At 35.1% G+C, this 27,828-nt stretch overlaps 1 protein-coding gene across 1 annotated transcript in view; it reads left to right on the plus strand.

Moving 5' to 3' along the window:
• Positions 1 to 27,828, plus strand: part of DGKH (diacylglycerol kinase eta) — a 227,285-nt gene that overhangs the window by 125,483 nt on the left and 73,974 nt on the right. The window contains exons 5-6 of the mRNA XM_044670616.1: positions 16,033 to 16,137; positions 16,432 to 16,564. Coding sequence (XP_044526551.1) covers positions 16,033 to 16,137; positions 16,432 to 16,564 — 238 coding nt within the window. The remainder of the gene's footprint in view (positions 1 to 16,032; positions 16,138 to 16,431; positions 16,565 to 27,828) is intronic.

The following is a 27,828-nucleotide window of genomic DNA, read 5'->3' on the forward strand; positions in this document are numbered from 1 at the left end:
CCAAATCTTTGCCCCACTAAAAAGAGCTGCTTTAAATATTTTTGTAACTATAGATCCTTCCCCTCTTTGTTTTTTTAATCTCTTTGGGATACAAACCTACTTATGGTTTTGTTGAGTCAAAGAGTATGCTTTATAGCCCTTTGGGCCAAAGACCAAATTGATCTCCAGAATAACTGATTCAGTTCACAACTCCCCCCATCATTCATTCAGTTTCTAGCTTTACCATATCTCCTCCAAGTTTTGTAATTTTCCTTTTCTGTCATAATAGACAATTTGATAGATATGGGGTATCTCAGAGTTGTTTTAATTTTTGTTTCTCAAATTAATAGTGATTTAGAGCATTTTTTGCAATGACCATACAGAGCTTCAATTACTTTGTTTGAGAACTACCTGTTTATATCCTTTGACCATTTATTAATTGGGGAACAACTTGTGCTTTTATATGATTAACTCGTTTTTCTATATATCTGGGAAAAGAGACCTTTATTAGAGAGAGTTGTAAAAAAGTTTTGCACCATTATGATTACTGTGTATGACTTATCATTCTATTTACCCCAGTTTAGTTTCTGGCCTCCACCTCCCCCAGTTTGCTCTTTTCTGTCACTCCACCCCTTTATCTTATCCCTTTGCCCTTCTATTTTCCTGTAGGGTAAAATAGCTTTCTATACCCAATTGATTGTGCATGTTCTTTCCTCGTTGAGCCAATTCTGATGAGAATAAGGTTCATAAGCCCTTCTCCCTAACTCCTCCATCTTCCCTTCCACAATAAACGCTCTTTCATGCCTCTTTTATGTGCAATAACTTACTCCATTCTATTTTCCCCTTCCCCCTCCTCCCAATTCATTCTTCTTTCTCCTGCCTTAATTTTAATTTTTATATCATCCCATCCTATTCAAATCACACCTTCACACTCTGCCTATGTATATGCTTCTAATTGCCCTAATAATGACAAAATTCTTTGATGTTACAAGAATCATCTCCCCATTTAGGGATGTATACAGTTTAACTTTATTGAATGTCTTTTGATTTCTCTTTCCCATTTACCTTTTTATACTTCTCCTGAGTCTTCTATTTGAGAGTCAAATTTTCCATTCTGCTCTGGTCTTTTCATCAAGAATGTTTGAAAGTCCTCTGTGTCATTGAATACCCATTTTCCCCCTGAAAGATTATGTTTAGTTTTGCTGAATAAGTGATTCTTGGTTGAAGTCCTAACTCCTTTGCCCTCTGGAGAATCATATTCATTATCCTCTGATCCTTTAATGTAGAAGCTGCTAAGCCTTGTATTATCTTCACTGTGACTCCACAGCATTTGAATTATTTCTTTTTGGTTGCTTACAATATTTTCTGCTTGATGTGGGAGTTCTTGAATTTGGCTATAGTATTTCTGGAAGTTATCCTTTAGGGATCTCTTTCAGGAGGTGATCAGTAGATTTTTTTCAATTTCTCTTTTGTCCTCTGATTCTAGAACATCAGGGCAGTTTTCCTTGGTGATTTCTTGAAAGATGATGTCTAAGCTCTTTTTTTGATCATGGTATTAAGGTAGTCTAGTAATTCTTAAATTATCTATCTCTGATTTATTTTCCAGGTCAGTTGTTTTTCACATGAGCTATTTCACATTTCCTTCTATTTTTTTCATTCTCTTGACTTTAATTGTTTTTTGACGTCTCATGAAGTCATTAGTTTCCACTTACCTAATCTAATTTTTAAGGCATGATTTATGGAGTGACCTTTTGTACCTCCTTTTGCATTTGGTCAATTCCACTTAATAAAGAATTCTTTTCCTCAGTGAATTTGCGCACCATTTCCCATCTGCCTTTTAAGAAGTTCTTCTCTTCAGCACATTTTTGTATATCTTTTTCCATTTGGCTAATTCTTCTTTTTAAAAAAAGTTCTCTTCAGTGGATTTTAGTACCTTTTTTACTAATTGGCCTATTCTTGTTTTTGTGACTCCTTTTCAAGCTGTTGACTCTTTTTTCATGATTTTCTTGCATCACTTTTTTTTCTCCATTTTTTCTACCCCTCTTATTTGATTTTTTAAAATCTTTTTTGAATCCTTTTAGGGCCTAAGTCCATTTCAGGTTTTTATTTGAGGCTTTGCATTTGTCCATTTAAATTTTGCTTTTCAGTTTGTGTTTTGATCTTCTCTGTCACCATAGCAACTTTCTATGGCAGGTTTTTGTGGTTGTTTGCTCATTTCCCAACCTATTTCTTGACTTTTAATTTTATGTTAAAGTTGAGTTCAGTTCCCAAGGTGGAGGAGGCACTGCCCTAAGCTTCAATTTTTTTCATGCTGTTGTATTGAGAGTTAGTACTGGAGGTCTATAAATTTTTAGTTCTTCTCAAGTTGTATGATGTAAGGAGATCTAAAGAGGTGTGGTCCTTATTTTCCCAGTCTGTGCTCTAGTCTGTGAGTGACCACAAGCACTCTTTTCTTCCCTGGAACTGTCACCAGGTTCCCTGTTTCTACTAGTACTCCTCCCCTCACAGGACTGGGACTTGGAACCATGTATAAGCAATGCAACAGAGACCTACTCCCAGGGTCAGCAACTAATCCCCTATAATCTCCTTCTGAAGATTTGTCCAACTCCCTTACCTTCTGTATGCTGAGAGCTCCAGAAGCTAAAGTCACTGATGTACTGGCCCCTGAGGCCTGATACTAGTGTGGCCTATGCTGAACTGTGTTACACTCTTATCCCAGTGAGACAGATCTTTCCTGTCAACATTCTGTATTTTCTTGAGCAGGAAAATTGTTTCATCCCATTCTTTTGTTGATTCTTCTGCTCCAAAATTCGTTTTGAGGTATTATTTTAACATTATTTAGAAGGAAATTTTGGAGAGATCAGGTGAATCTCTGCCTTTACTCTTCCATCTTCACAAAGTACATTCTTAATGAATCCATGATGGCTGAATGAATGAATAAGATATTATTATTTATAATCTCTTAGGGCAGTGATGGGCAAACTTTATAAAGAGGGGGCCAAAGGAAAGGAAATGCTCATCTGCCAGTCTTTTTCTAAGACAACTCTTTCAAAGTTTCATTGTATTGTATCCTATCCATTTTATTTGTCAGATTAAGAATAATGTCCCAGGGCTGGATAGAACATTTCAGGGGGCTGCATCTGGCCCGTGGGCCATAGTTTGCCCATTACTGTCTTAGGGGAAAATACATATATGCAGTTAAAATAATTCAAGGCAGCAAGGTGACATAGTGTATAGGGTGTTGGGCCTCAAAGTGGGAAGAGTAATCTTCCTGAGTTCAAATTTGGCTGCAGACACTTATTAGTTGTGTGACCCTGGGCAAATCAATTAACCCTATTTGCCTCAGTTTTCTCATATGTAAAATGAGTTGGTGAAGAAAATGACAAATCTTATATTTTTGCTAAAAACTCTAAATTGAGTCAGAAAGAGTCAGACATGATTAAACAACAAAATGATGTCTTTTATGAAAGATACAAAACTAGGCAATAATTCTTCTAGATGTAGTTTTTTGTCATGTGAAGAACTATTGTAGAAAATTACATAGATGTTGATATTTTTATTATCTGTCTGATTAATCTTTCTTCTTTTACCTTCTAGCATGGTCAGCGAGTAAATTATATTTCCTGATTTCTTTATTCATTCTTCTTCCATGCTTAATAATTTTGTTTGCTTTATTAATTTCAATTTTATCTTTTTTTCTTAATCTGAGCTTTTCATGCTCAAATTTTTGTTAACTTTGTGTCACACACTCCATATTTGCCTCATAAACTTACTATAACATCATTTGGGATATCCTTGGAATTCAAGACATTCTATTTAGGAACTTAAAAGTAATAAATATGGTATGCTTTTCACATATTATTTTGGGCTCTTCAAGAATTTAAAAAATTTCTAGCCTCTCACTTGCTATCCAAATGTAATGGAAAATACAGTTTTGGGAATATATTTCAACTTTGAGGTGACAAACATAAACACAATAATTCACTGTTATTAAAGCAAAAGAATCTGTGCCAAGAGAATGATGCTAATACATTTTTCCAATCTATTTAGTACAAACTGAAAATATTAACTGTAATATTGATACTCTTAAAGTTTTCATTTACTAATGTTTGTCTCTTGCTAAATTACAATGAAAGACTCTGTGACAACTTACATAAATAATTGATTAGTTCTCTGTGATCCTTTTGATTGTAATTAATACTAAAACAGAATATAAATTTCCATATGCCCCATAACCAGTGTAATATTTAAGTATATACCAAACTCTATATGACAATGTATTATAAATTATATTGACCAAAATTCTCATGTATTTCAGAGTTATTTGTTTGTACAATGTTGTAACTGTAGAAATCGTTTTCCTGGTTCTGTTCATTTCATTCTATCAGTTCATACAAGTCTGGGCAGTTTCCTCTGAAATGTTCCTTTTATAGTTTCTTATAAACTAGTTTTGTTCAGTCATTCCCCCACCATTGGAACCCTTTATATCCCAGTTCCTTAGCATCAAAAAAGAACTGCTACAGGGGGCAGCTGGGTAGCTCAGTGGATTGAGAGCTAGGCCTAGAGAAGGGAGGTCCTAGGTTCAAATCCGGCCTCAGCCACTTCCCAGCTGTGTGACCCTGGGTAAGTCACTTGACCCCCATTGCCTACCCTTACCACTCTTCCACCAATAAGTCAATACACAGAAGTTAAGGGTTTAAAATTAAAAAAAAAAAAAAAGAACTGCTATAAATATTTTTGTACATATAAGACCTTTGGATTTCTTTGATTTCTTTGGAGTAAAGACTAGTAGTGGTATTGCTAAGTCAGTCGGTCAGTTCATTAAATATTATATGCCTACCATGTGCCAGGCACTATGCTAAGTAGTGGGAATTCAAATACAAATAAAGACAAAGACAATCCTTCCCTCATGGCTTATAGTCTAATGGAAGAAGGCAACACATGAAAGGAAACTGAACAGCTAGTAGTACCTGGCATAGAGGAATGATCGAGAGTTCCAAAGAAGTTCAAAAGCAGTGTAGCGGGTGACATGAGTCAAAGGGTAAATCCATGCAAAGCACATGCCAAGTAATTTCTGGGGGCACGAGAGAGTATTAGTTACTTAATGAATCTGGAAGAACCACATGCCAAAGGTGGCACTTAATCTGAGGCATAGATGAAGAGAGAATGTATTCCAAGCATTAAGGACAATCTAAATATAACAGCTGAGAGGTAGAGATGAAATATTAGACATGGGAGCCAGCAGGTAGGACAGGTGTATAGTGCGTGTAAGCACAACTAATATAGAACCAGTCTGGGATGGTACATTGAAACCCAATTACTATGTATTGATTTTGCATTTACTTATGTGCATGTTATATTCCAAAAGATGCTAGAAATACAGACACCCTCCCACAGCAGTATAATTATATGCTGAATTTCTTTATTCAATTATCACGAAATTAATTGAAGATATTTTTAATCATGGTCATAGTTGATATTGGGTTATTTTAAGGAGAAACTGCTTTGTTATAAATATTAGTTGATTGTAATTTGGGAGATTATGCTATGATTATAAGGAAGCAAATTTGAAAGTTTTATGAAGACTGCTGAATGACTCACCAATATCAATGTTTTATTAAAACAATATAATTATAATGTATCTTTAAATTTGTAGGAGTACAAAAGCCTCAGAAAATTGTATTCTGCCTTAAGTCGAGGTGACTTAATTCTGACTTTGTTTAACCCCAGTATGTTCTGTTGTCCTGTAAAAGAACAGTTTCAAGCTTTTCAATGACATATAGTACATTGTCATCATACACAATATGTGATTTGCAGGCATGTTCCCTGCTAAAATGGGAATTCCAACACTGAATATCAGGACCTTTGAAGGAGATTTTGAAGGTAGGTCTCCAAGCTAATTGCCAAGTTTGAATAGATTCCAAGAATGGAGTTAGAGGACAACCAACTATCCAGCAAGTGTTTGTTTCATGAACTTTCCAGGGATTTCCCTATCAATTAACCCCACATTTCCTTGTGCTTTTCACCTTACAAATCATTGTGAAAATGCAAAGAAGTTTTTTCTTAGCAGAAACCTAGGTACTCTGTCTCCAAAAGATAACTTTAAAAGCATGACCTTGACAGAAATTAAAGTCCACTTTTTCTATTTATAAGCACATTATGTGGATATATTTAAAATTTTGACAGGTTACAATAGTTGGAATTTTTTTCTTCTTCTTGATAATAAGATGCACAGGAGAGGTTCAATATAATAAATATGTAAGTTTTAATGCCATACCATTGCTGCTATTACATTGTACTCTACATATAGTTTGAGCCTTAGTAAGCCCAATAATTGCTTTTCTTTTATCAGTTAACTAATTACTTCCATCATGACTGCTATCATTTTAGATTTTTTTGTCTTTTCCAACATTCAAAATATATTTTATTTTACTCTCATGATTTCTAAATATGTTTTCCCTCTCATTTAGATCTGTAAGTAGGTACTTAGAGGGGTAGGTAGCTGAGTGGCTTAGTGGATAGTGTTGGGCCTGGAGTCAGGAAGACAAATTCCTGAATCCAAATCTGGCCTTAGCTACTTAACTAACCCTGTGACCCTGGGCTAGTCACTTAACCCTCTTTGCCTCAGTATCTTTATCTGTAAAATGAACTTGAGCAGGAAATGGCCAAGCATAGCAAGCATCTTTTCCAAGAAAGTCCCAAATGGGATAAAAAAGAGTTAGATGTGAAATAGCTGTGCAACAACAAATTGTACCTAGAAGATATTGTATTAAAATTTCAACATGCAGAAAGCCTTAGTTTATGTTTTGTTCAGATACAACACTAAATAGCAATCCCAATTCTTAACTGCTAATTCATATGCTTTCTCTTTTATTTTGAAGGTCAGCTTTGTGATACTCAGAGGGTTGGATCTCCTAGTCTTCATTACATAAAGCCTGCTATTGATAAGCTAGCTATGATTCAACCCCAATGACTCACCAATCAGGAAAATGCCAATCAGCTAAAAGAAAAAAGGACAGAAAGGCTTTCAAGAGATCATCACCTATAGCCAAATAGGACCATTAGCCATAACTGTCAGTGAACAGTGAGCAAGAGCCAAAATAGTTCCAAATAGACTTCTGAAAGTTATACATTCTTTAGATATTTTTAGGGCAGTCTTGGACAGAACTTGCTTATTTGCCTGAATGACCTAGGCTTCATGTCCCAACCCCTGGACTGACTAGTAGCTCTCTCTCCTCCCTGTCCTATGACCCTTGTACCCCCTAGCCACATTGTAGTTAGGTAATGGACTACTTAGCCAGCAGAATTCAGTGACAACTTCTTTAAGATGTATATTGTTAATGAAAAGTCTTATATGAAGGATTGGCCATTTATACCACAATCTCACCAGTTCTTCACTCATCACCTCTCCCCTAGATTATTATAATAGTTTCCTAATTGGTCTAATTGCAGTTATCCTCTTCCATTTCTAATCTCATCCTTCATATAGTTGCCAAATTTGTATTTCTGAAACAGTGCTGGGTTGCTTCTCTGCTCGAGAAGCATTAGTGGCTTCTTACTGCCTCTAAGATAAATACAAACTCTTCTTTTAGGCATTTAATGTCCTTTCACAATCAGGTTCTCTTTCTGTTTCTAAGCCGATTACACATTGTTCCCCTTTAGACACTGTGTTACAGCCAAATCCACCTACTTGCTCTTTCCTATTCATGACATTTCATCTCCTTCCATGCTTTTGTACAAGCTGTCCACCATTTCTGGAACACTCTTCCTTCTGATCTTTACCCCTTGGAGCCCTTAGTTTCCATCAAGGCTCATATCAAATGCTATCTCCTACATGAGATCTTACCTGATTCCCATAGTCATTAATGCTCTATCAATATGTATTTGTTTTCTGTCACTCTTGTGTTTATCTTTGTATATGTTGGATCCTCCAATAGAATGTAACCTTTTTGAAGGTAAGGAATCACATTTTTGTCTTTGCTTTTATGGTGTTTAGCATAATGCCTGGCATATAGTAAATGCTTAATATATCCTTGTTAAGTCGAATACAACAGAATAAGGAAAGCAATACCCTCATTTTCTTTTGCATTGGCTAGAGTACAACTTGGTATTCAATTTAATTTATTCAACAAATGCTTTAAGAGAAGCACTGACAAACTGGAGTGTGTCCAGCAGAAAATGACCCTGGGCAGATAGAAGACTTGAAATCATTCCATATGGTGATAAGTTAAAGAAACTGGGAGAGAAAAGACTTGTGGGGATATTGTAGCTATCTTCAAATATATTAAGATCATCATGGGGTCGACTTATTTTGTGTGATTCCAGGGAACAGTATGAGGACTGAAAGTTGCTAGTTGAAGAAAAGGCACCTTTTTTTTAAGCTCATATAAGAATCGACTTTTAAAAAAAATCAACTTCCATATCAATTATATAGCTTTTCCATTGTTGAGTGTGATGTTGCCCTAGTAGGCAGTTAATTACCTGTTACTGGAGATATTTAAGTCTTACTTTGCCAGAATATCCTAAAGGAGATTCTTATATTGGATAGAAGTTGAGAATGAGCTCCAAGGTCCTTCTTAGCACAGATTCCAGTCTTTTAGTCTAGTGCAACTTAGTGACTAACTAGACTCCCATTACAAGGCAAAGAATTAACCTGTTCTTTCTCTACATTTTTCAGTATAGGCTGGCTCTATAGAAAGAGAGATTTGAGTTTTTCATCTTGGTCCAGGAAGGCTACAGGAAAGCCGATTTTTTTCACCTTATGGAAAAGATAACAGAGCCACCCCAAAAGACACTTATCAGTGTGTTGCCTCAAAGTGGCAGGTCTTAAATGAATGCTATCTGGATATTCGTCATGAATGTTCCAGATGGGATGCCATACTTTAGATAGTGTATTGGGCTAGATGAATTTTAAGGTCCCTAAAATGTTTCTGTCATGCCTGAGAGAGCAGAGGAAAGATATAAAAAGAAAGATACAGCATCTTATTGATCAAGAATGCCTACTCTACTGTTTTCCTAGGAGTGAATCAATATTTCCTAAATTTTAGGGAAAATATTTCTATTCCCTCAAAAGGGAAGACTTCAAAATAAATCTGTAAATTATAGAAGGGAAGAATAGCACCTACCTCCCGGAATTGTTTTGAGGATCAGTTGAGATAATAATTGCAATTTATGTAACCATTATGTAAACGTTAGTTATTATATTATTAAATCTAGCCTCAGACACATTCTAGCTTTGTGACCTTAGCAAATAATTTAATCTTTTACTACCTCAGTTTCTTCATCTGTTTCCTCATCCATAAAGTGGGAATAATAATATTAGTTCCTATCTCCCTGGGTTATGGTGATGCTAAAATTTGCAAAGCATTTTGAAAACCTTAAAGCATCACTACAACCCAGAGAGAAAGGAGCTATTATTATTATTCCCACTTTACAGATAGCATCACCATAACCCAGGGAGATAGGAACTTTATTATTCTCACTTTACAGATATGCTAGCTATTATTATTATTAACAAATGTTTTCTTATTGATTACAAATTAAAATTAATACGCTCATTTGCAACAGTTCAGTGGTCAATGAGCCTTATGCAGTCAGATATAGGGAAAAATTTATGTTAGAAATAAGAATTTCCTTTACAGTAAGAGTTGTTAAGCCTTTGAATTTTCACTAGCCTTCAAAGGTTCTCCTTCACTGGAGAACAACAAAGGTAAGTTAGATAATCATCTGTCTTGAATATTTTTAGTTCTTTGAACTCCTCAGAGATGGAGAGTTCCCTAGTGTCATATATTTTGGCTTTGCCCACTTGACTTGGTATTAGTCAGACCTAGGATCTTTTAAGAATTCTAAAAATGCTTGGCTGGCAAATGCAAAGTCCTTACTATATAATTACTCATTTATTATTTTTCTTTTTATAACAATCTCCAGAAGGCTAGCTTATTATCATTATCTTAATCTTTGCAATTTGTGAATTGGTGACCATTTTGCTAGTAAAATCCATGCCTTCCATTGCTTGGTACAGTGCCTGGCACATAGTAAGTGCTTAATAAATGCTAGTTGATCAACTGGTTTCCTTGATTAAATTCCTCTCTTCTCTTACTTTGAATTTTCCAAAGAAATCCAGTAATTTTTTTTGTTTTCATTGATTAGGCTTTTCAATTTCTGTTTTCGTATTGGAAACCTCCAGATTTTGCAGTTCCTCGTTATATAGAGATTTTATGTTTATGTACAAAAAAACTAACGTGAAATTAGAATCCTTCCCTCCTGAAGCTATTTTGTGTTTCATATCCAAGTTCTTTTGTTTCTGTTCATTCGAAGTGACAATTATAGTATTATCTTAACTTAGAATTTTATATATCTCACTCCAGATTGTTTTCCACCTTTATGCACTATTGTCATGTGTTACAATAACCAAACTAAGTAGACTGTGAAAAGCCAAGATTAATTCATATAAAACAGTAGTACTCAAAGTATGATGGTATAATAAAGAAACTATGTTTCAGGGACATGATTCTTTGTCAGAAATTTCTTAAATCAGAATTACAGATACCTCAGGTGGTGCAATAGTTATACTACTGGTCCTGTAGTCAAGAATGCTTAAGTTTAAATTCAACTAAAGAGCACCCAGAGATTCCTGGGTGTCATTCTGTTGTCCTCAATTTCCTCAACTGTAAAATGTGGATAGTAATAGCATCAACCTCCTAAGGTGGTTGTGAGGATTAAATGAGATATTTGTAAAGCACTTAGCTCAGTTCCTGGCTAGGAACCTAGAAGGTGATGAATAAATGTTTATTTTTTTTACCTTCCTTCTTAAGAATAGTAGGTGTGGGCCAGTTAGCTATTTCAGTGGATAGAGAGCCAGGCATGGAGGTTTCAAATGTGGCCTTAGGCACTTCCTAGCTGTGGGACTCTGTATTTAACCCCCATTGCTTAGCCCTTACCAATCTTTGCCCTGGAACCAGTATTCACATTGATTCTAAGACAGAAGGTAGGGATTTTTAAAAAAAGATAGGTGTGTGTATTCCAAACTATCAGTAAGAAGGGGGTCATAGGATGAAAAATTATTAAATATAATTAATGTCAGATATGTATGCAAATAAGAAATTGATTTTAAATGAGAGCTTTGAATTAGTTTTGGTATAGAGAGCTTTTACTTATGATTAAAAATTGAAGCTGTACATTTAATCTCTTTTAGAATAGAGTTTCTTTGTCTCTTTACTTTTCCTGCCTTCTCACCACAGTGCCTAGCTCATTGTCAGCATTTAATACTCTTAAGTCTGTTAAACTGAACAGAAAGTCTAAAAGGAAGGTCCTACCACTAGGTAGGCAGGTTTGTTGCTAGGTTTAAGTAGAGCCTGGGTCCTGTTAAAAGGCACACTGACACTTTCCCACTGCCATCATCTCCTAGCACTAGACCTCAAGTAGCCTCTGAAAATCTGAATAGAAAATGGAATGTCACTGTTTTATAGTTTTCTCTTGAGGCCCTCCCACTACATTCTACATTTATGTTCCTTTGATTGTGTTGGGGCCAGCTTAGGAGGGGTTACGTGATTTCTCCAAAAAATAATTCCCTACCAGCTTGCTGACAATTGAGATTCCATTAACAAAGGGAAAAAAACCCTTTCATCACCCCACCCCCTACCCCCAACAGGGCACTTATTCAGTAAACTCTACTGACTTCCTATTACCTTAGGATCAAATAAGAAATCTCTGTTTGCTTTTTTAACCCCTTCCTACTTTATCTGTGATGGTGATTATGGCTTCCTTGCCATTCCTTGAACAGGAGAATCCTCCTCCTGACTCTATAGGCATCTTTCACTGGCTGTTCCCCACTCTTGGAATGCACCCCTGTCCCATCTCCATCCACTAGGTGCCCTGGCTTCCTTCATGTCCCAACTAAAATCCTACCTTCTATAAGGAGTCTTTTTTCTGTGTTCTTGCTATCCCTTAAGACTAGTACTTGTTTTCTAAGATTATCTCCAATTTTCCTTTTACATGTCTCTTGCTTGAACATAATTGTTTGCTTATTATTTTCCACATTCGACTGTGAACAACTTGCGAACAGAGTCTGTTTTGTGCTCTTCTTTGTATCCCCAGCAGTTACCTCACTGTCTGGGTCCTAGTAGGCACTTAATAATTGTTTATCGACTTGACTTCAATCTTTGATTTAACATTTAAGTGAAAATAAGTTTCGCTTCAAATGTAACCTATGAACAAACACTAATGAAGATTATTCAATCCCAATTGCTTTTGTTTGGGATGAAGTTGTGAGAAAAGGTGCTCAGAGATGACTGAAAAAGGTGGAACCTCCACTGAGATAGGATAAAAGATACCTTATGTAGCTTCCTTATGAAGAGAACAGAAGAAAAATCTTGAAGGACTTTGCAATTTTGCCAAGTGTCTAGTTGCTGCTGCTATTTGTTTATAGAGGATAAACAAAGGCTATGAATCAAATTGTTTTTGTTGTATCCATCCTTCTAGGTATAATTTAGTGGTTATTCTTTAAAAGCAAAATTGATTTTGACTTTTAAAATGAGCTTTATTTTCAGGCAATTTGTTAAACCGGGTAATACCTTAGTGCCTTAAAAACAGAATAAAAGCCAGTCTTTAACTTACCAACAACTTGTTTGTTTGTGATCAGTTGTTTGGAACCCAGAAGATGTTTCCCAGAGACTAATAGTTGGGTACCCAAGGCTCATCTGTAAATGTCTATAGTACTGTACCAACAGTTTTGTGGAATCTAAATCACTCTGTGCAAAGAGGTTTCTATGGGAAAATGCATTCCAAATTCCAACATGAGACACTAATAATACTTCTTCCCCAAACCATACAGGGGAAGTAAGACTCCCTATTTTCATCTTTTCCACCTATTGGGAACACCTCCAGCCCATCCGCCATTGTGGCAGGGGTTTCAAATGGGTAGGTTTGAGGGGTACAGGGAATTAGGGAAGGGAAGGACGCAGAGCCTTCAGAGTGTTGGCGATAAGAACCTGTTCTCCAAGGACACTTATGCCTCACCTATTATTAATCACCCTCCATCTTTTCCACTGCTTCTGATCAAGGATTTTCCCCTCCACTTCTGTCTTGGACACAGTTGTTTTAATGTTCCCTAAGGGTTTTATTTATATTTTTACTTTTGGTCCTAATAAAAGGAAAATCCATAAAAAAATAAAAAGGCTCCCTTCTAAGCCTCTTCCCTTCATTTTTTTTTTTTTTTTTTCACTTTTGACTCTGGGGAGAGTGCAGAAGAAGAAAGTCACACATAAGTACTAAATGATGTCTTTGTACAGACAGGATTGAAAATATGTTTTTTCTACATTTCAGAGGAAAATCACACCCAATTTTTCCTAGTTTTTACTTCCCTTGAACTGACCTTAGGCTCTGAGGTGAAGTCTAGGCCCCAGGCCTTCGGATCAGGGTTGTTTGGGAATTAAGCTGGGATGGGGATTGGGGATGTTTCTGGAATTGGTCAGGGTTACAGTGAGACCCTATCCTTTCCTTTTGCCTTCACTATTGCCTCCTTGCCACCACAGCCTCCACTCTGGATCTATCATGGAACAAGGTGAGAAAAAAAATTTGTGTCTAGTTGGGAGGGAAGGGAGATAGAAGTCACCCAGGTAGCATCCAGGTGGGTGGAAGCAGGGAAAGAAGGATATTTCATCTTCTTGCTATTTTGTGTATAATACTTTGTAAGGGCAAAATATATAGTTAATGTAGGCAGTGCCCTTAACTTTATTTACATTTGTTATTTTATGTGCACAAAAGTTATTCAAAATTTGTTTTGTCTTTTATATATCAGTATTTTATGACCTGGACTGATTTTAAAATGAATCAACCAAATGCACTTTTTATTTCTTAAGAATGTAGAGATTATATACTTATGGCCTATATATAGACATAACCATGTTACTATTGAAAAATACTTGAACTATTTGAACATTTGATTCCATTAGAATGTAAATTCCTTAAGAATAAGAATAATGCCACCTTTTGTTTTTGTTTTACTAGCCCCTAGTGCAATGCCTGGCACAGAGTAGGAGGTTAATAAATGCCTGTTGATTAATTGACCTCAGGCATTTGTATTGAGTTACTCTAAATATATTTTCTATTTGTATGCTCTTTTTGCTGTTTCAAAATGGCTTTTAGGAAACAAAAAGAGTAAGACTAATTAAAATTATATATACATACATATACACACATCTTATTTTAGCTAGAATTCCACTGTTCTAATGCAAAAATTGAGAAGAAAAACATGAATGCTGGTTTATTTGTTTGATGAATGCTTGCTTATATTGCTATATAATAATGAAAAAAGAGGGAATCTTTGTAATGATGTCATAGGAGGTAGGGAGAAATACATGCTTTTGATGGTATTTGTCATTGTAATATCAGTAAGTTCAGTGAAGCCTAGAGATCTCTGGAGTACTCTGCTGGTTCCTGGAGCCAAGAGTATATTATGATTTACTGGCTTCTTTCTGCTTCATTTGATGAGCTGACCTAGAAAAAAAACAACATTTTCAAGTAATAAAGCATCCATTTGGCTCCTAAGTAATGAAAGAAGCATTGCTCTTTGCATTAACTATTTATTCAGGGAGAGGAGAGACCAACTGTTAATGAGTTCTATCAAGAGGATAGTGGAAACTGAAGGGAAGACCAAAGTGAAAAGTCTTTCAATTCCATGTGCAGTTTTAAAAAAATACCCAAAGCTAAAAGGTTTGAGCTACTTACCCATGTGACTGATAGCCTGCTGCACTTGAGTGAGAGTGCCGCTTGTCAGATATATTAAAGTGCAACTGAGCTTAATAAGGTACTGCAGAGACCAAAGCAACAACAGAGAAAGTCCAGTTGGGAGTGGGGTAAGTGGCAAAGACTGATGAATCTCTTTTTCTCTCTCTCAACTTTAAGGTACATGTACGTTTTTGGGGTGACTATTAGTTTGTGTTTGGTGTTTCTCTTGTCCTGAATGGATGGGGAAAAAGTCATTTAAAATTTTTAGTTTTTGTTTTACTCGTGGAATCTGTTCAAGGATGAGGTCTGAAATGTGTGACTGTGGGGGGATTTTTAGGTGGAAGAAATAATAAATGCTTATTTAAGTTGATGGGCTTTTCATTTTAGTTGACAACTAGAAGTAATTTCTGTGCTAGGCTGTGATTTCCCCGTTTTTAATTGTTTCCCCTAAGCACTTTAATGATCCTCTATCTGAGGTGGATGAATTTTGAATTTCTAAACAAAGTTCAATGTTTAAGAATCCAGGTTCCTTACAGAGTGACATGCAAGGCAACAGAGCAAGCCTAATGTTTCTGTAGTTTGTTTGCTGTTATATTAATGAACCAAGAAGAATTACATAGAATTTTCCAATGTTTTGGGAAATTCAGAGTCTTTCTTATTCAAAGTACCTGAAAGAGCTTTCTTCTCCCCCTCCACCCCATTTCTTGTCTAGGTTCCCTATTTGACCTCCAGGGCTTTAAGTTCCACAAAATTAAACCCCTGCTTAAAATCAGTCAATAGGTATTGGATATCACATGGCTACATAATACTATTTTATTACTAACCAAACAACTTTAATATAGTAAATTCCATGTAAATGGATATGTATATATAAATATATATCCTTAAATATATAATCAGACTTGATGTCTCTTTTTATCACAATTTATTTTTGAACTCCTTCATAATGTAATTCTTTTCGAAGCTTACAGTCACTTCAATATTGTTTTGAAGTTTGTTTGACATTCTTATGATAAAGAAATGGGTTTTTTTTGCTTCTCAGTTTTAGTAGATCACAATAAAAAAGGTATGATAAATAAGTAATAATGTGACTAAAAAAGAGAGACTCCTAAGAATATAAAGGATGAAGGTAATTTCCCCACAGATAAAAGCTTTATATTTTAAGCATTGCATTATGACTTGAGATTAAACTTTGTTTTTATTTATAGAGTACATTTTGTTTTCATCACCAAGGAACAGCAGAGGTGGAAAATGAAGTTGGCTTGTCAGATGTTATAATTTCTTCTGTTATTATTTGGAATCATTAAGTTGAGAAATCTCTTTCAGATAATCACCCCTTTCAGGCGGTTGGTATTGTGTGCCGAGAACAGAAAGGAGATGGAAGAATGGATCAGTTTACTAAAGTCTGTACAGTCAAGGGAACTTTATGAGGTAAAATAATATCCCTTCCATTATATCATGTTGATATTCCAAAATCAAAATTCACTAGAGTTCTAAGTGTTGGACTAAAATAAATACATTTAGAAGTAGTATATATATGGATATGCATATATATTTATGCATACATATATATATAGATAGTATATATAATTGTAAATGAATGTACTGTAGTTTTTAATTATCTCTTTTAAATTTAATTTTCTTGTGTGTTGAGTATTTTATATATATATTATCAGTAGCCATATTTTGTACTTACAAATTTATCTTAACTTCTCCTTTTTTTAGGCAGCACAGTTTAATGTGGAACATTTCTCAGGGATGCATAACTGGTATGCCTGCTCCCATGCTCGACCCACCTTTTGTAATGTGTGCCGTGAGAGTCTCTCTGGAGTTACTTCCCATGGTCTGTCTTGTGAAGGTAATATATTCAGTCAGAGATTTGCTCTCCTACTTCAGTGTGTCCCAACGGTATGAGAAAAAGATGTAAAAGCATCCTCTGAAATAGAGAACTATTAATGACAGAATGGGTAGAAGTCAGGGTTGAGACTGTCATAACTTTTATAGAATATTGACTTTAGAAGTTAGAGTTTCTTTTAGCATCAAATTGAGCTCAACATCTATGAGTAACTTTGAAATTTATTTAGGAAACATATGATAGAAATGGCAAAGACCAATGTGTGATAGAAAATGCAAACCAAAATAGGGTGAGGGATTGATCCTCTGAAATTACCAGCAGTTCCTTATTTTTCATTTTTATATCAACATTTTATTTAAAAATATATGTATAGGTTTTAATTTTTTCATTTATGAAGCATTCATTTTTTTCTTTCCTCTTGAAGGAAGAAAGGAGGGTGGAGAGAAAGGAGGGAAAGTTAAAAGGTAAGGAAAGGGGGCAGCTGGGTAGCTCAGTGGATTGAGAGCCAGGCCTAGGGATGGGAGGTCCTAGGTTCAAATCCAGCCTCAGACACTTCCCAGCTGTGTGACCCTGGGCAAATCACTTGACTCCCATTGCCTACCCTTACCAATCTTCCACCTATAAGTCAATACACAGAAGTTAAGGGTTTAAAATTTAAAAAAAAAAAAAAAAAAAAAGGTAAGGAAAGAGGGAAGGAAGCAAGGAAAGAGAAAGCCAATCTTCTATCACATAAGGACAGGTAGTCAAACAAAGCAAATTACCATACTGGTTATGTCTAACAATTCATTCATTTCTTATTTTTTGTCTTAGTTCCTCACCTCTCTGTGATATGTGCAGCATTTTTCTTTGTTAATCCTGTATGATTGATCATTTAGCTATCAGAGTTCTTAAGTCTTTTAGAATTGTTTGGCTTTACAATATTAATGTTATATTTTAAATTGTTCTACTTTTTCTGACTTCATTCCACATCAGTCGATATAAGTCTTTCTATGTCTCTGAAACCATCTTTTGTCTCAGTTTGCCCAGCCATTCCCTAATTGATGGGCAACTCCTTAATGCCATTTTTGCCAACACAAAAAGAACATCTACAGATATTTTTGAACATACAGGATCTTTTCCTCTTTCTTTTAACTTTAAGGTATATAGCCAGTGGTATTCAATCAATCAATCAATGCACCTTTATTATGCCTGTGTCAAAAGATATATCTAGTATATTATTATCTTTTTGTGCATAATTTCAGATTGTTTTCCAGAACAGTTGAACCAGTTCACAGCTCCACCAACAGCAAATCAATGTACCTCTTTTGCTTTAACCCTTCCAATATTTATAATTTTCATTTTTTGTCAGCTTTGCCAATCTAATGGATATGAAGTAGAATCTCAGTATGTTTTTAATTGGCATTTCTCAAGTAGTTATTTGGAGAAGTTTTTCAAATGGCTATTTTCCTGGTATTATTTGCTTAGTCCTGATGGAATTTACAATGCAAAATGCTCCTTAACTGATTATTCACTGATTGTTTCCTAGATATTATTTATAATTTAGACTGGTGCTTACTTTACTCTTTTAAAAAATTTATGTTTAGTTCTATGAATCTTTAATATCCTTAATCCATTTAAATTTTTAAAAATCTTTGGCCTATTTTTTTCCTAAAACTATGTATTTATCTTTTTGCTAATATCATTGTCATTTCTCCCAGCACCCCTACTCCATTCATTCTCCCAGAGAGCAATGTGTCACACCCATTACTTCCCACCTCAGCAAAGGAATGGGGTGGGAATGTCTTCTTATACTTCTTCTTTGATCCTTCTTTGTAACTTGCAACATATATTTTTTGAGTGTTTTGTAGTTCTTTCCCTTTACATTGTTGTAGCAATTCTGTAGAGGCAAGCTAAGTAGTGCAGTGGATAATGCTGTGCTTGGAGTCAAGAAGACTCATGTTCCCAAATTCAGATCTGGCCTCTTACACTCACTATCTGTGACCCTGGGCAAGACCCTTAACCCTGTTTGCTCCAGTTTCCTCATCTCTAAAATGAGTTGTAGAAGGAAATGTTAGACTACTCCAAGGATACTCCAGATGGGGTTATAAAGACACACTTGAAATGACTGAATAACAACTATTGTGTATATTATTTTCTTGACTTTTATTACCTCTTCCTATAGCAAATTACATACATTTTACCTTACCTCTTATTATTCATCATTTTCATCCCTTCTTATACTTAAATAATATTTCAAGACTTTATCACAGTTTGTTTAACCATCTCCCAATCAATGAGCATATAATTTGTTTCCAGTTCTTTGCTGCCATAAAAAGTTCTCCCATAAATATTTTGATATATTTGGAGACCTGAATTTTGGGCTGATCACTTGCAATGGATTTTACTAGGAAGTTTAGTGCTGGATAAAATATAGGGGGTGGAGAGGCTACTAGCTGAGTTGTGTTGGCTTCTGAAAGACCAGAGGTCAGTTCTTAGGAATGTAGGGAAAGTAATTACAACCTAGTTGAAGGAGAACCTGAAGGGATATATTCTGAAGGCCCTCATTGAAAGGAGCCTAGTTCTTTGACCACAAATCCCTGCCTAACTTACTCTGCCTGAAAGTCTAAGAGCTAAGTTGGGTGCCAGTAGGGTCTGGCTCCTAGGAGGTGGGCAGGAAGAGGTTCTTGGAGACTTTCAGAGATCTGAGAAACAGAAGACTTGGGCAAGGAAGGCTGCAAGAAGCAGGAGAGTTTCAGGACTTTTCCTTATCTCCAGCTCCCTTCTTAGTATCAAAACCTATTCCAGCCAATAGCCCTACTGATTCCCTTGCAAGTTCCTCCATTTTCCCCAGTGTCTGCCTAGCCTTTTGGTCATCTTTGATTTACATGGTCAGCAGAGATTCTGGCCTAGAAGTGGGTATCTCTCAAGGAAGGAAAATCACTTTCTATAGAAGGAATTAAACCAAAATAATGATGACCAGAAGCAGCATGTTCAGGCTGTTTATGAGCCAAGGGATGTGGCAGATCAGGAAGTTGCCATCAATCTACCTTACCTCAGGAATCTTTAGCAACATTTTCAGTTTGTACATTGGGTTATCTCACATCACCAGGGCAAACTAGCAGAGATACTGTAAGTAAAGTTTCTATGGAAACTGGTATAGATCTGGGGCAGACAAGACAGCAGGTACAGAAGGCTGATGCATTCAATTATCTCTTGCTTGGTGAAGAGTTTTTATTGGGCTCCATAGATAGAAAAGTCTTGCCCCTGAAGACTTCCTGTGGGATTGAGAGGCTGGGGTTGAGGAGAAACAGTCTGGCTAATATTGTCCCCAGGGACATGAAAAGGAAGGCCAGGCTGGTAGGCAATGACATTAAGGAACCTTGGTTTTTGCATTTATAAAAAATATTTATAGTATCAATAAAGAAGCATCATTAGGAGGGCTACCAAATATAGTAGATGTTGATGTATATCTACAAAGGTAGTTGATTGGCAAGGAAACAGCCAAAAATTATGTGTGAGTCTGCCTAATGAATCCATCAGGAACCAAATGGATATAGCCTGGTCCATGTTTCCCATCCTATAGGCTTTCTATTGGAGGAAAGCAATACCAAAATAGACTAGTAAAGCCACATGGAAGGTGACACTGGTTATATTTCACCTATCATGGGTATACTCATTGAATATGTCCCAGATCTGGGGCTATTTTTGACATAGTTGGAGAAGTTCTCAGCAAATATCCTGAAACCGAAATTCTTCCAGACCATGATGAGAATGGAAGTGGCTCACTCATTTGGCACAGTTGGCTCTCTCCTAGTGACTTTCTCCTTATCAGTGATCTCTTAGGAATATAAGCTTAGAAGTAGAATCTCTGCGTGAAAAGATATGGACAATTCAATTACTTTATTTGCATTATTTCAGAATAGTTGTAATGTTTCATGTCTGCACCAAAAATGTTTTAGTGTGCCTATCTTCCCACAACCCCTCCAGCATTGACCATTCCCATCTTTTGTCATATCTGTCAATCTATAAAATATGAGGTGAAACCTTAGGATTGTTTTAACTTGTATTCTTCTTAATAATAGTACCTCAGAGCATTCTTTCATATGATTATTAATAATTTGCAATTCTTCTCTTGAGAAAACTATTTTTTCACATCTTTTATTCAACTACTTGGCTATTAGATATACAGGCACATATAATACATGCACACGTGTATATATCCATATATATCCATATATATTAATTGTTTCTCTATCTTGGATACTACACCCTTATCTGAGAAATATGATACAAAGATTTTTTTTCCTTCTTATTCCAGGCTTATTAATTTTGTTTGTGCAGAAGCTTTTCAATTTCATGTAACTGGAAGTTAACCATTTTATCTCTTATGATTACTTCTCTCTCTTGTTTGGTTAAGAATACAACTACATGTACTATGAAAGGCTTTTCTTTGATATGCCTTTCCTTCTATATTTTAATGGTATCATTTTTAATATTAAGGTCAAATATCCCTTTAAAATTAAATCTGGAATAGGGTGTAACATCTTGGTCTAAACCTAATTTCTGAAAAACTGCTTCCCAGTTTTCCCAACATGCCTAAGTAATTAATTTTCTAGTTTATCAAACACTAGTTTATTGAATTATATTCTTATTATTCTTCCTTGTCTAGTTTGTTCTATTGATATACCACTACGTATACCACTGATCTTCAAATATAAATGGTTTTTATTGACCACCATTTCATAGCATAATTTCTACAACTGCTGTTCCTTCATTATTACTATTTCATTACATTATTTCCCTTGACATTCTAGATCTTTGTTTCTTTGGATAAATTTTGTTGCTTTTCTATCTAGTTCTGTAAAGTATCCCAATAATAGTTTGATCAGTAGAGTAATAAAACCGTAAATTAACCTTGGTAGCATTTTTTAAATTACAATGACATAGATTCGCCCTATTTCTTGACTTGATGAATTGGAATTATAATAACAGGTCAGATTTTCATAGTGAATTGAGCTTTGCAAAAGTACTATACACATATTTTCTTATTTTATATTTATAACAACACTGGGAAGTAGATGCCATTATTATCTCCCTTTTATTACAAAGGAGGAAACAGATTCAGATAGGTTTGAATCCATTGGGTCCAGTGTTTTCTCCTCTGTATCACACTGAGAATAGCATTCATAAAGATGTGTAAATGAAGATTTTTGAAGAAAGTCAATTTTTCTTTTAGAGGCATTGAATTTTAATATGAACTGCTCATGGCAATAGTTATGATGATAAAAATTTAATAACTGACCTTATATAGTGACTTAGTGATTGCCATGATTTGAAACTTATAACAACCTTGGGAAGCAGGCACTGTAGGTATCATTATCCACATTTTACAAATGAGAAAACTGAGGAAAAGAGAATTTTTAGTGAATTTCCAATGGTCAAAGATGATGAGAGAGGTAGGAAGTGAACTCAGCTCTTCCTGATTCCAAAGTGGCCTTCTTTACACTGCACTGTGCAATCTCCTTTTTTTCTAATAAGCATACTATAGCCCCTTTTACTATTGTTCTGGTGGACAAAATTATCTCAAGTAGTCTTTAATAGATGGTGCCTTATAATTGAATCATTATATAGTAATAGACTCATGATTTTAATCATCAGATGAGTGGTTTTAAATTATGTACTGCTGCCTGTGATCCAACCTTACCATAGATCTTCCAGGCAAGTGATTTATTATATGTGGGAATTTATAGGAAGATTCCAATTGTAAACTATTTTCCAGGTAAATTTTATAAAGTTTTGTACCCTCAAGATGCCTCATGGGCTTGCTCACTTTCAAATAAAATTTGAGGGAGCTATTTCAAGTCTGTTAAGTTTGTAAGATTTTTTAAAAATTTAATAAAGATGTTATCTTTACTTAATAAAATGTAGTTTAAGTTTATTTATCAACCTAAATATGTTAATGCATTTTCTAGGAGATGAATAATTAATTCCCATTTGCATTGAAGACCTTATATTTTCCTTCCTCACTCCCTATACTAAAAAAAAAAAATAAGGACTTATTGTCCTTTCTCAGCTTGCCGACCTAAAAAATATTTGTACCAACAGGAATATGATGTGGTACTCTGTTGATAAAGAATTTTGCTATATTATCCTTGTGAATTCCATTAAGTTACTTAAATTGTTAGGAGAGAATTAATCTTGAAAATAAACTGACTACATAGCTACTTAAACATTTATAATAAAATAAGAATATTGTTATGGTAATAAGAGTAGGATGTCTAGAACCTTTTTTAATAAGAGTTATATATCCTCTTATAAATAAAGGAGTCTTCTTAACTATTTGATCAGAATGTCTGTTGTGGCTGTTTTTGGAAGTGAATCACCCCTTTAATGATTTCTGTGGGCTATTTTAAAAAACTGTGGTATGTTGCTTATTAGTATTCTTGGACATTTAGGAAATATAAGACGGTGAAGTTCACTTTTTTCATTGTGTCTTGGTATGGTTACTAACAAGGTGTAATTGATTCATGGGACCATTGGAAATTATTTAACTTTTCTGCCTTGATTCCTTCTTGTGGAAAATGCTCATTTGTTTTGTTTGCTTATGATGAAGAATAATTGTTATCATTTCAAAACTTTCTTTATAGTAAGGATTATGTAAATTACAAACATTAGAAAAAAGAAGACTTCCTGAATAGTCTATCAAGTGAATTGATAAGATGATTAACAAAAATATCCCTTTCTCAAAGTCTCCTTGACATGATAGTTTTATTTTAAATCAACATTATCATTTCAGCCACTATTAACAATTTAAGATTGTGATACTAAAAATTTAGAAATGGAAATGACGTTAGAGTTCATCTAGCTCACCACAGTCTCAATTTTGCAATCAAGGAAACTGAGGCCACAAAGGAGAAGTGTATTTTCAAAGGTCACATAGTAAGTGGCAGAGCTGGAATTTGAAGTCAGATCCTATGACTCAATATCTAATGCTCTTTCTGTTGAGTGCTGTATCACATTGCATCTTAAGTCATTTGTAATGACTTCATACTTTTGTGGTTTAATATTTACTGAATGCTAACAGTATGATACAGAAAGCACATTACCATTGATTATTTTTATTTCATCTGACAAAATATCAACATAGTTTTGAGAAATTATCTTTTTAAAAATTATCTTTTAATGGTCATTACTTCAAGACTTGAATAAATCATTATCTCATTAATATAGATACTTCTGCTAATGAGGTAGATGTTATCATCCATGACTTCTTATCTAGTAATTCTTCCAAGAAATCTTCCATAGGCTATCTACCTAATATAGTAGAAGCCTTCCTTTTGATTTTTTTTAAACTTCCTGTGGGTACCAGCCATGCACTTCATCTATCAATTATTTCTTATTCTATTTGACTAACATCTTTTTTCTGATCATACATTTCTTGAACTGTTATTGAATTTCTTTGCATATAAGACCTATAACTACTATTTCTGTAGATTGAAATCCTAGATGAAATAATATGTCAATAATGGCATAGCCTTGTATGTTACTTCTTATCATATTTCATTTTATTTCCTGATCTGGACTGATCATTGCTTTTTGAGGAAAATGAGCTTAACAGGATTAACTGACTGGCTCAGGGTAACATTGCTAGTTAAATGTCTCAGGCCAGATTTGAACTCTGGAGAGGCTTTCACATACGCTCTAATGCTCTTATCTACTGTGCCACCTAGCATGCCCATACTTAATGAGAGAGCAATATGTAATAGGAGTTTCTTCTAAACACAAAGGGAAAGTGGAGTTAGAAATCAGAGAAGGAACTTTCATGCTTTTTCATTCATTTTATTTAATTTATTGATTTAAATAGTGACTGTGGTTCACAGACCTTTCAAAAAAGTTTGGCTTATTTTCTAATCTTTTGACTTTTGTATTACCAAATTAGATAAGAGTAGGATTAAAGTCTATTGTTGTGTAGCCATCATCCTGATAGTGGCTTAAGAAAATATCTCTTATAGGTAAAATGCTAGGGGGAAAAATCAATTTCTGAAACATGGTAACAATAAAGATTATTAATAATATTAGTGCTCCAGGAAGCTCTTTAAAACTTTGTTACAGTGCAGAACATTTCCATACCCAGAATTCCTTGTATTCTTTTAAAAAAACAACTTTTATCTTCTGTCTTAGAATTGATACTAAATATTGGCTCCAAGGCAGAAGAGCAACAAGGGCTAGGCCAGTAATGTCAAACTTTTAGAGACTAAGAGCCCAAACTGCAACCCTCATGCTACATGTGAGCCCCTTACCCCTGACAGGGGAGGGAGAAAGCACTCCCATTGAGCTACTGGACAGAGGGGCCAATCATGTGATAAATGTACTTAGGTGCGTGTGGAGAGGGGGAAGGGAGAAACCTCTTCTGGCACACGCACTATAGGTCCACCAACACAGGGCTAGGCAATGGGGGTTGAGTGACTTTCCCAGAGTCATACAACTAGGATGTGTCCAAAGTTAGATTTGACCCCAGAACCTCTCATCTCTAGTCTTGGCTCTCTATCCACTAAATCACTTACCAGTTCCAGTTCCTTGTATTTTTGAAATCACAGATCTGGACCAAAAAAAAAAGTATGAGCAAGTTTTTCAGTGTTTATATAATTTCTTGCTTTTGTGGACTGATTATAATTTATTAAATTTACTTCTCCTTTAATTAACATGTAGATACTTTTTGTGTATTATTTTTGAATGGGTCAGAATATCAAATAAGATAATATATACAGTTCTCTTATTGACTGACAACTGACTGATTGGCTCTCTCTGCTCCATGAAGAGATTCTTCTTTTCTGCCAGTTAGTTGTCTAATCACATATACATCCTAGAAGCATTAGGATAATTTCTCTACTCTTTTGCTTAAAATAATAGCAATAGTCACATCTCAGAAAGAGAGATGGAGTGGAGGAAAAAGAATCAGAGGCAGAAACAAAGGCAAACAGGGAAAGGGAGAGGGAAAAGGGGAAAAAGAGAGAGAGAGAGAGAGAGAGAGAGAGAGAGAGAGAGAGAGAGAGAGAGAGAAATATCTAAAAAAAAATAAAATCCAGATTGAGAAATAACCATTAACCCTCCAAATATCACAATTAAGTTTCCTGGGATTCTTTTAGTTCTAGAACTGTAAAAAGAATCTCTTTATGTAGGACCTTTAAAAATGATTTTCTGTGGCCCATAGTTGTTGTCTTCTTTATCATCCTCCCTCCTTCCCCAGAATTCCTGGCTGCTCTCTTTCTGTGGTAAGAGAATCCTCAGTCTCTCCATTTGGCTGTTGCCCTTACCTAAATCTTCTGGGTTCTCTAAATATACCACATGCTTTTCCTGATTTCATTTGCCTCATGAAGGGCATTGTTTGTTGGAGAGACAATATATTATAACAGCAATATGACTGCACTTTGATGCATTAGTCTTGGTTGCCTGTCCCAAATCTGCCACTTACAGTTTGTAACCAAGTCACCATACCTCTTTAGACATGAGCTTCCTTATCTATAAATTGTAGGAGGAAGGGCTTAGATAATTTCATCTCCAAAGTCCCTTATAGGAGTAACATTTTAGAATTCTGTTCTTTGCTTCCCTGATAAGCATGGTGGAGCTGGGATATGTACTGTGGAATTCTCATGGAGCCGACAGAAAGCAGAAAAGGCTACTTTACATAGTAAACTCTAGAGAAGGGTTCTTCAAGAACTTCAAAAGAATTGTTAAGTAGCCTGGAGTAATGACATCTTTGGGACCTGTCATGTTTCTCTCTGCACTGAAACCTCACCATGTGCTTCCAATTACCCACCAGAATGAAATACAAATTCCTTTTTTTGGTATTGAAAATCTTCTGTCCCCTGGCTTTATCCTACCTTTCCAAATTTGTTTCATATTACTTCCTTTCATACATATATACTACAGTACAGCTAATCAACTAGTCAGTCAATCCATAAGCATTTATTAAGTGCCTACTATATGCCAGGCACTAAGCTAAGCCCTGGAGTTACAAAAACAAAACTGGCTTTCTTAATGAATGTTACCCCTGTACTTCCCTTGTCTCTCTGCTTTTGAATATACTACCCCTAAATGAGGGGTATATATTCTCAAATGCATGCTCTCCTTACTCCTGCCTTTTAGAATCCCTAGCTGTCTTCAAGGCTTAGTGTAATCAGCCCTTTCTACTTGAAGCTTTTCACAATCCCTGCAGATGTCATTATTTTCCTCTCCAAGTCACCTTTCATCCATTTCATATAATACCTACATATGGACCTGTTGTCTTTCCTTTCTAGACTGTCTTTGTTTCTAAGCACTTAAGCCAGTGCTTGGACCATTGTAGGTGCCTAATAAATGCATATTGACTGGTGGATTTTAGTTTTCTTCACAGTACTGGATATCATGCCCTTGTGAGATGCTTTGAAGTGATTAATTTAGTGGCAGAATCACATCATTATTCCAATCTCTTGTATTTACCACTTAGGTATCCCAGAATAATGACTTTAATTTATAATACTCTATTTCTGACTCCTGGTCATATTGCTATTTGTTATTATCCTTTTTTAGGGGGTATACTTGCAAAAAAAACCTTTCCCCAGCTTTTCCTATTAATTTTCATATTCTTCTCTCTCACTTTTTCAAAATATAAAATCTGATGTTCCTCCCTTCTTTTTACCTCAGATAAGACTGGTGTTGACTGTGTATTCTTTTCCTATGTCCCCATTAAGGTGTATGGCACTTTGATATTCTGGTTATAGTTTCCTAAAAAAATTCCTAAAAAATTCCTAAAAAATTAATGTAATGAAACACCAATAGCGTTATAGGCAGAAGGCCTGAGCTGAAATTCATCCTCCATTTCTTGCTATCTCTGTGAATTTGGAAAAATCATTTCACTTCTGAATCTTGATTTTTTTCTTCATAAGGGAATAATAAAAATAATGCTTGCACTAGGGAGCAGCTAGGTGGCTCAATGGATAGAAAAGTGAGGCTTAGAGATGGGAGGTCTTGAATTAAAATCTGCCTTGATATACTTCCTAGCTATGCAAATCACTTAACTCCTATTGCCTAGCCCTTACCATTTTTCTGCCTTAGATTCTAAGACAGAAGAGAAGGTGTTTTTTTTTTTAAAGAAAACTTGCACTACTCATTTCATACTATTCTTGTGCAAGGTAGCACTTAGTAAAGTGTTGTATGAATGGGAACTATTAATTTTAAATTACACATATAATTTAAATACATACACAACAAAATGACCATATATGCATAAACTAACAAAACTAGAATTA

The sequence above is a fragment of the Gracilinanus agilis genome, chromosome 3 (genome assembly GCF_016433145.1).
Source record: "Gracilinanus agilis isolate LMUSP501 chromosome 3, AgileGrace, whole genome shotgun sequence".
Classification (NCBI taxonomy): domain Eukaryota; kingdom Metazoa; phylum Chordata; class Mammalia; order Didelphimorphia; family Didelphidae; genus Gracilinanus; species Gracilinanus agilis.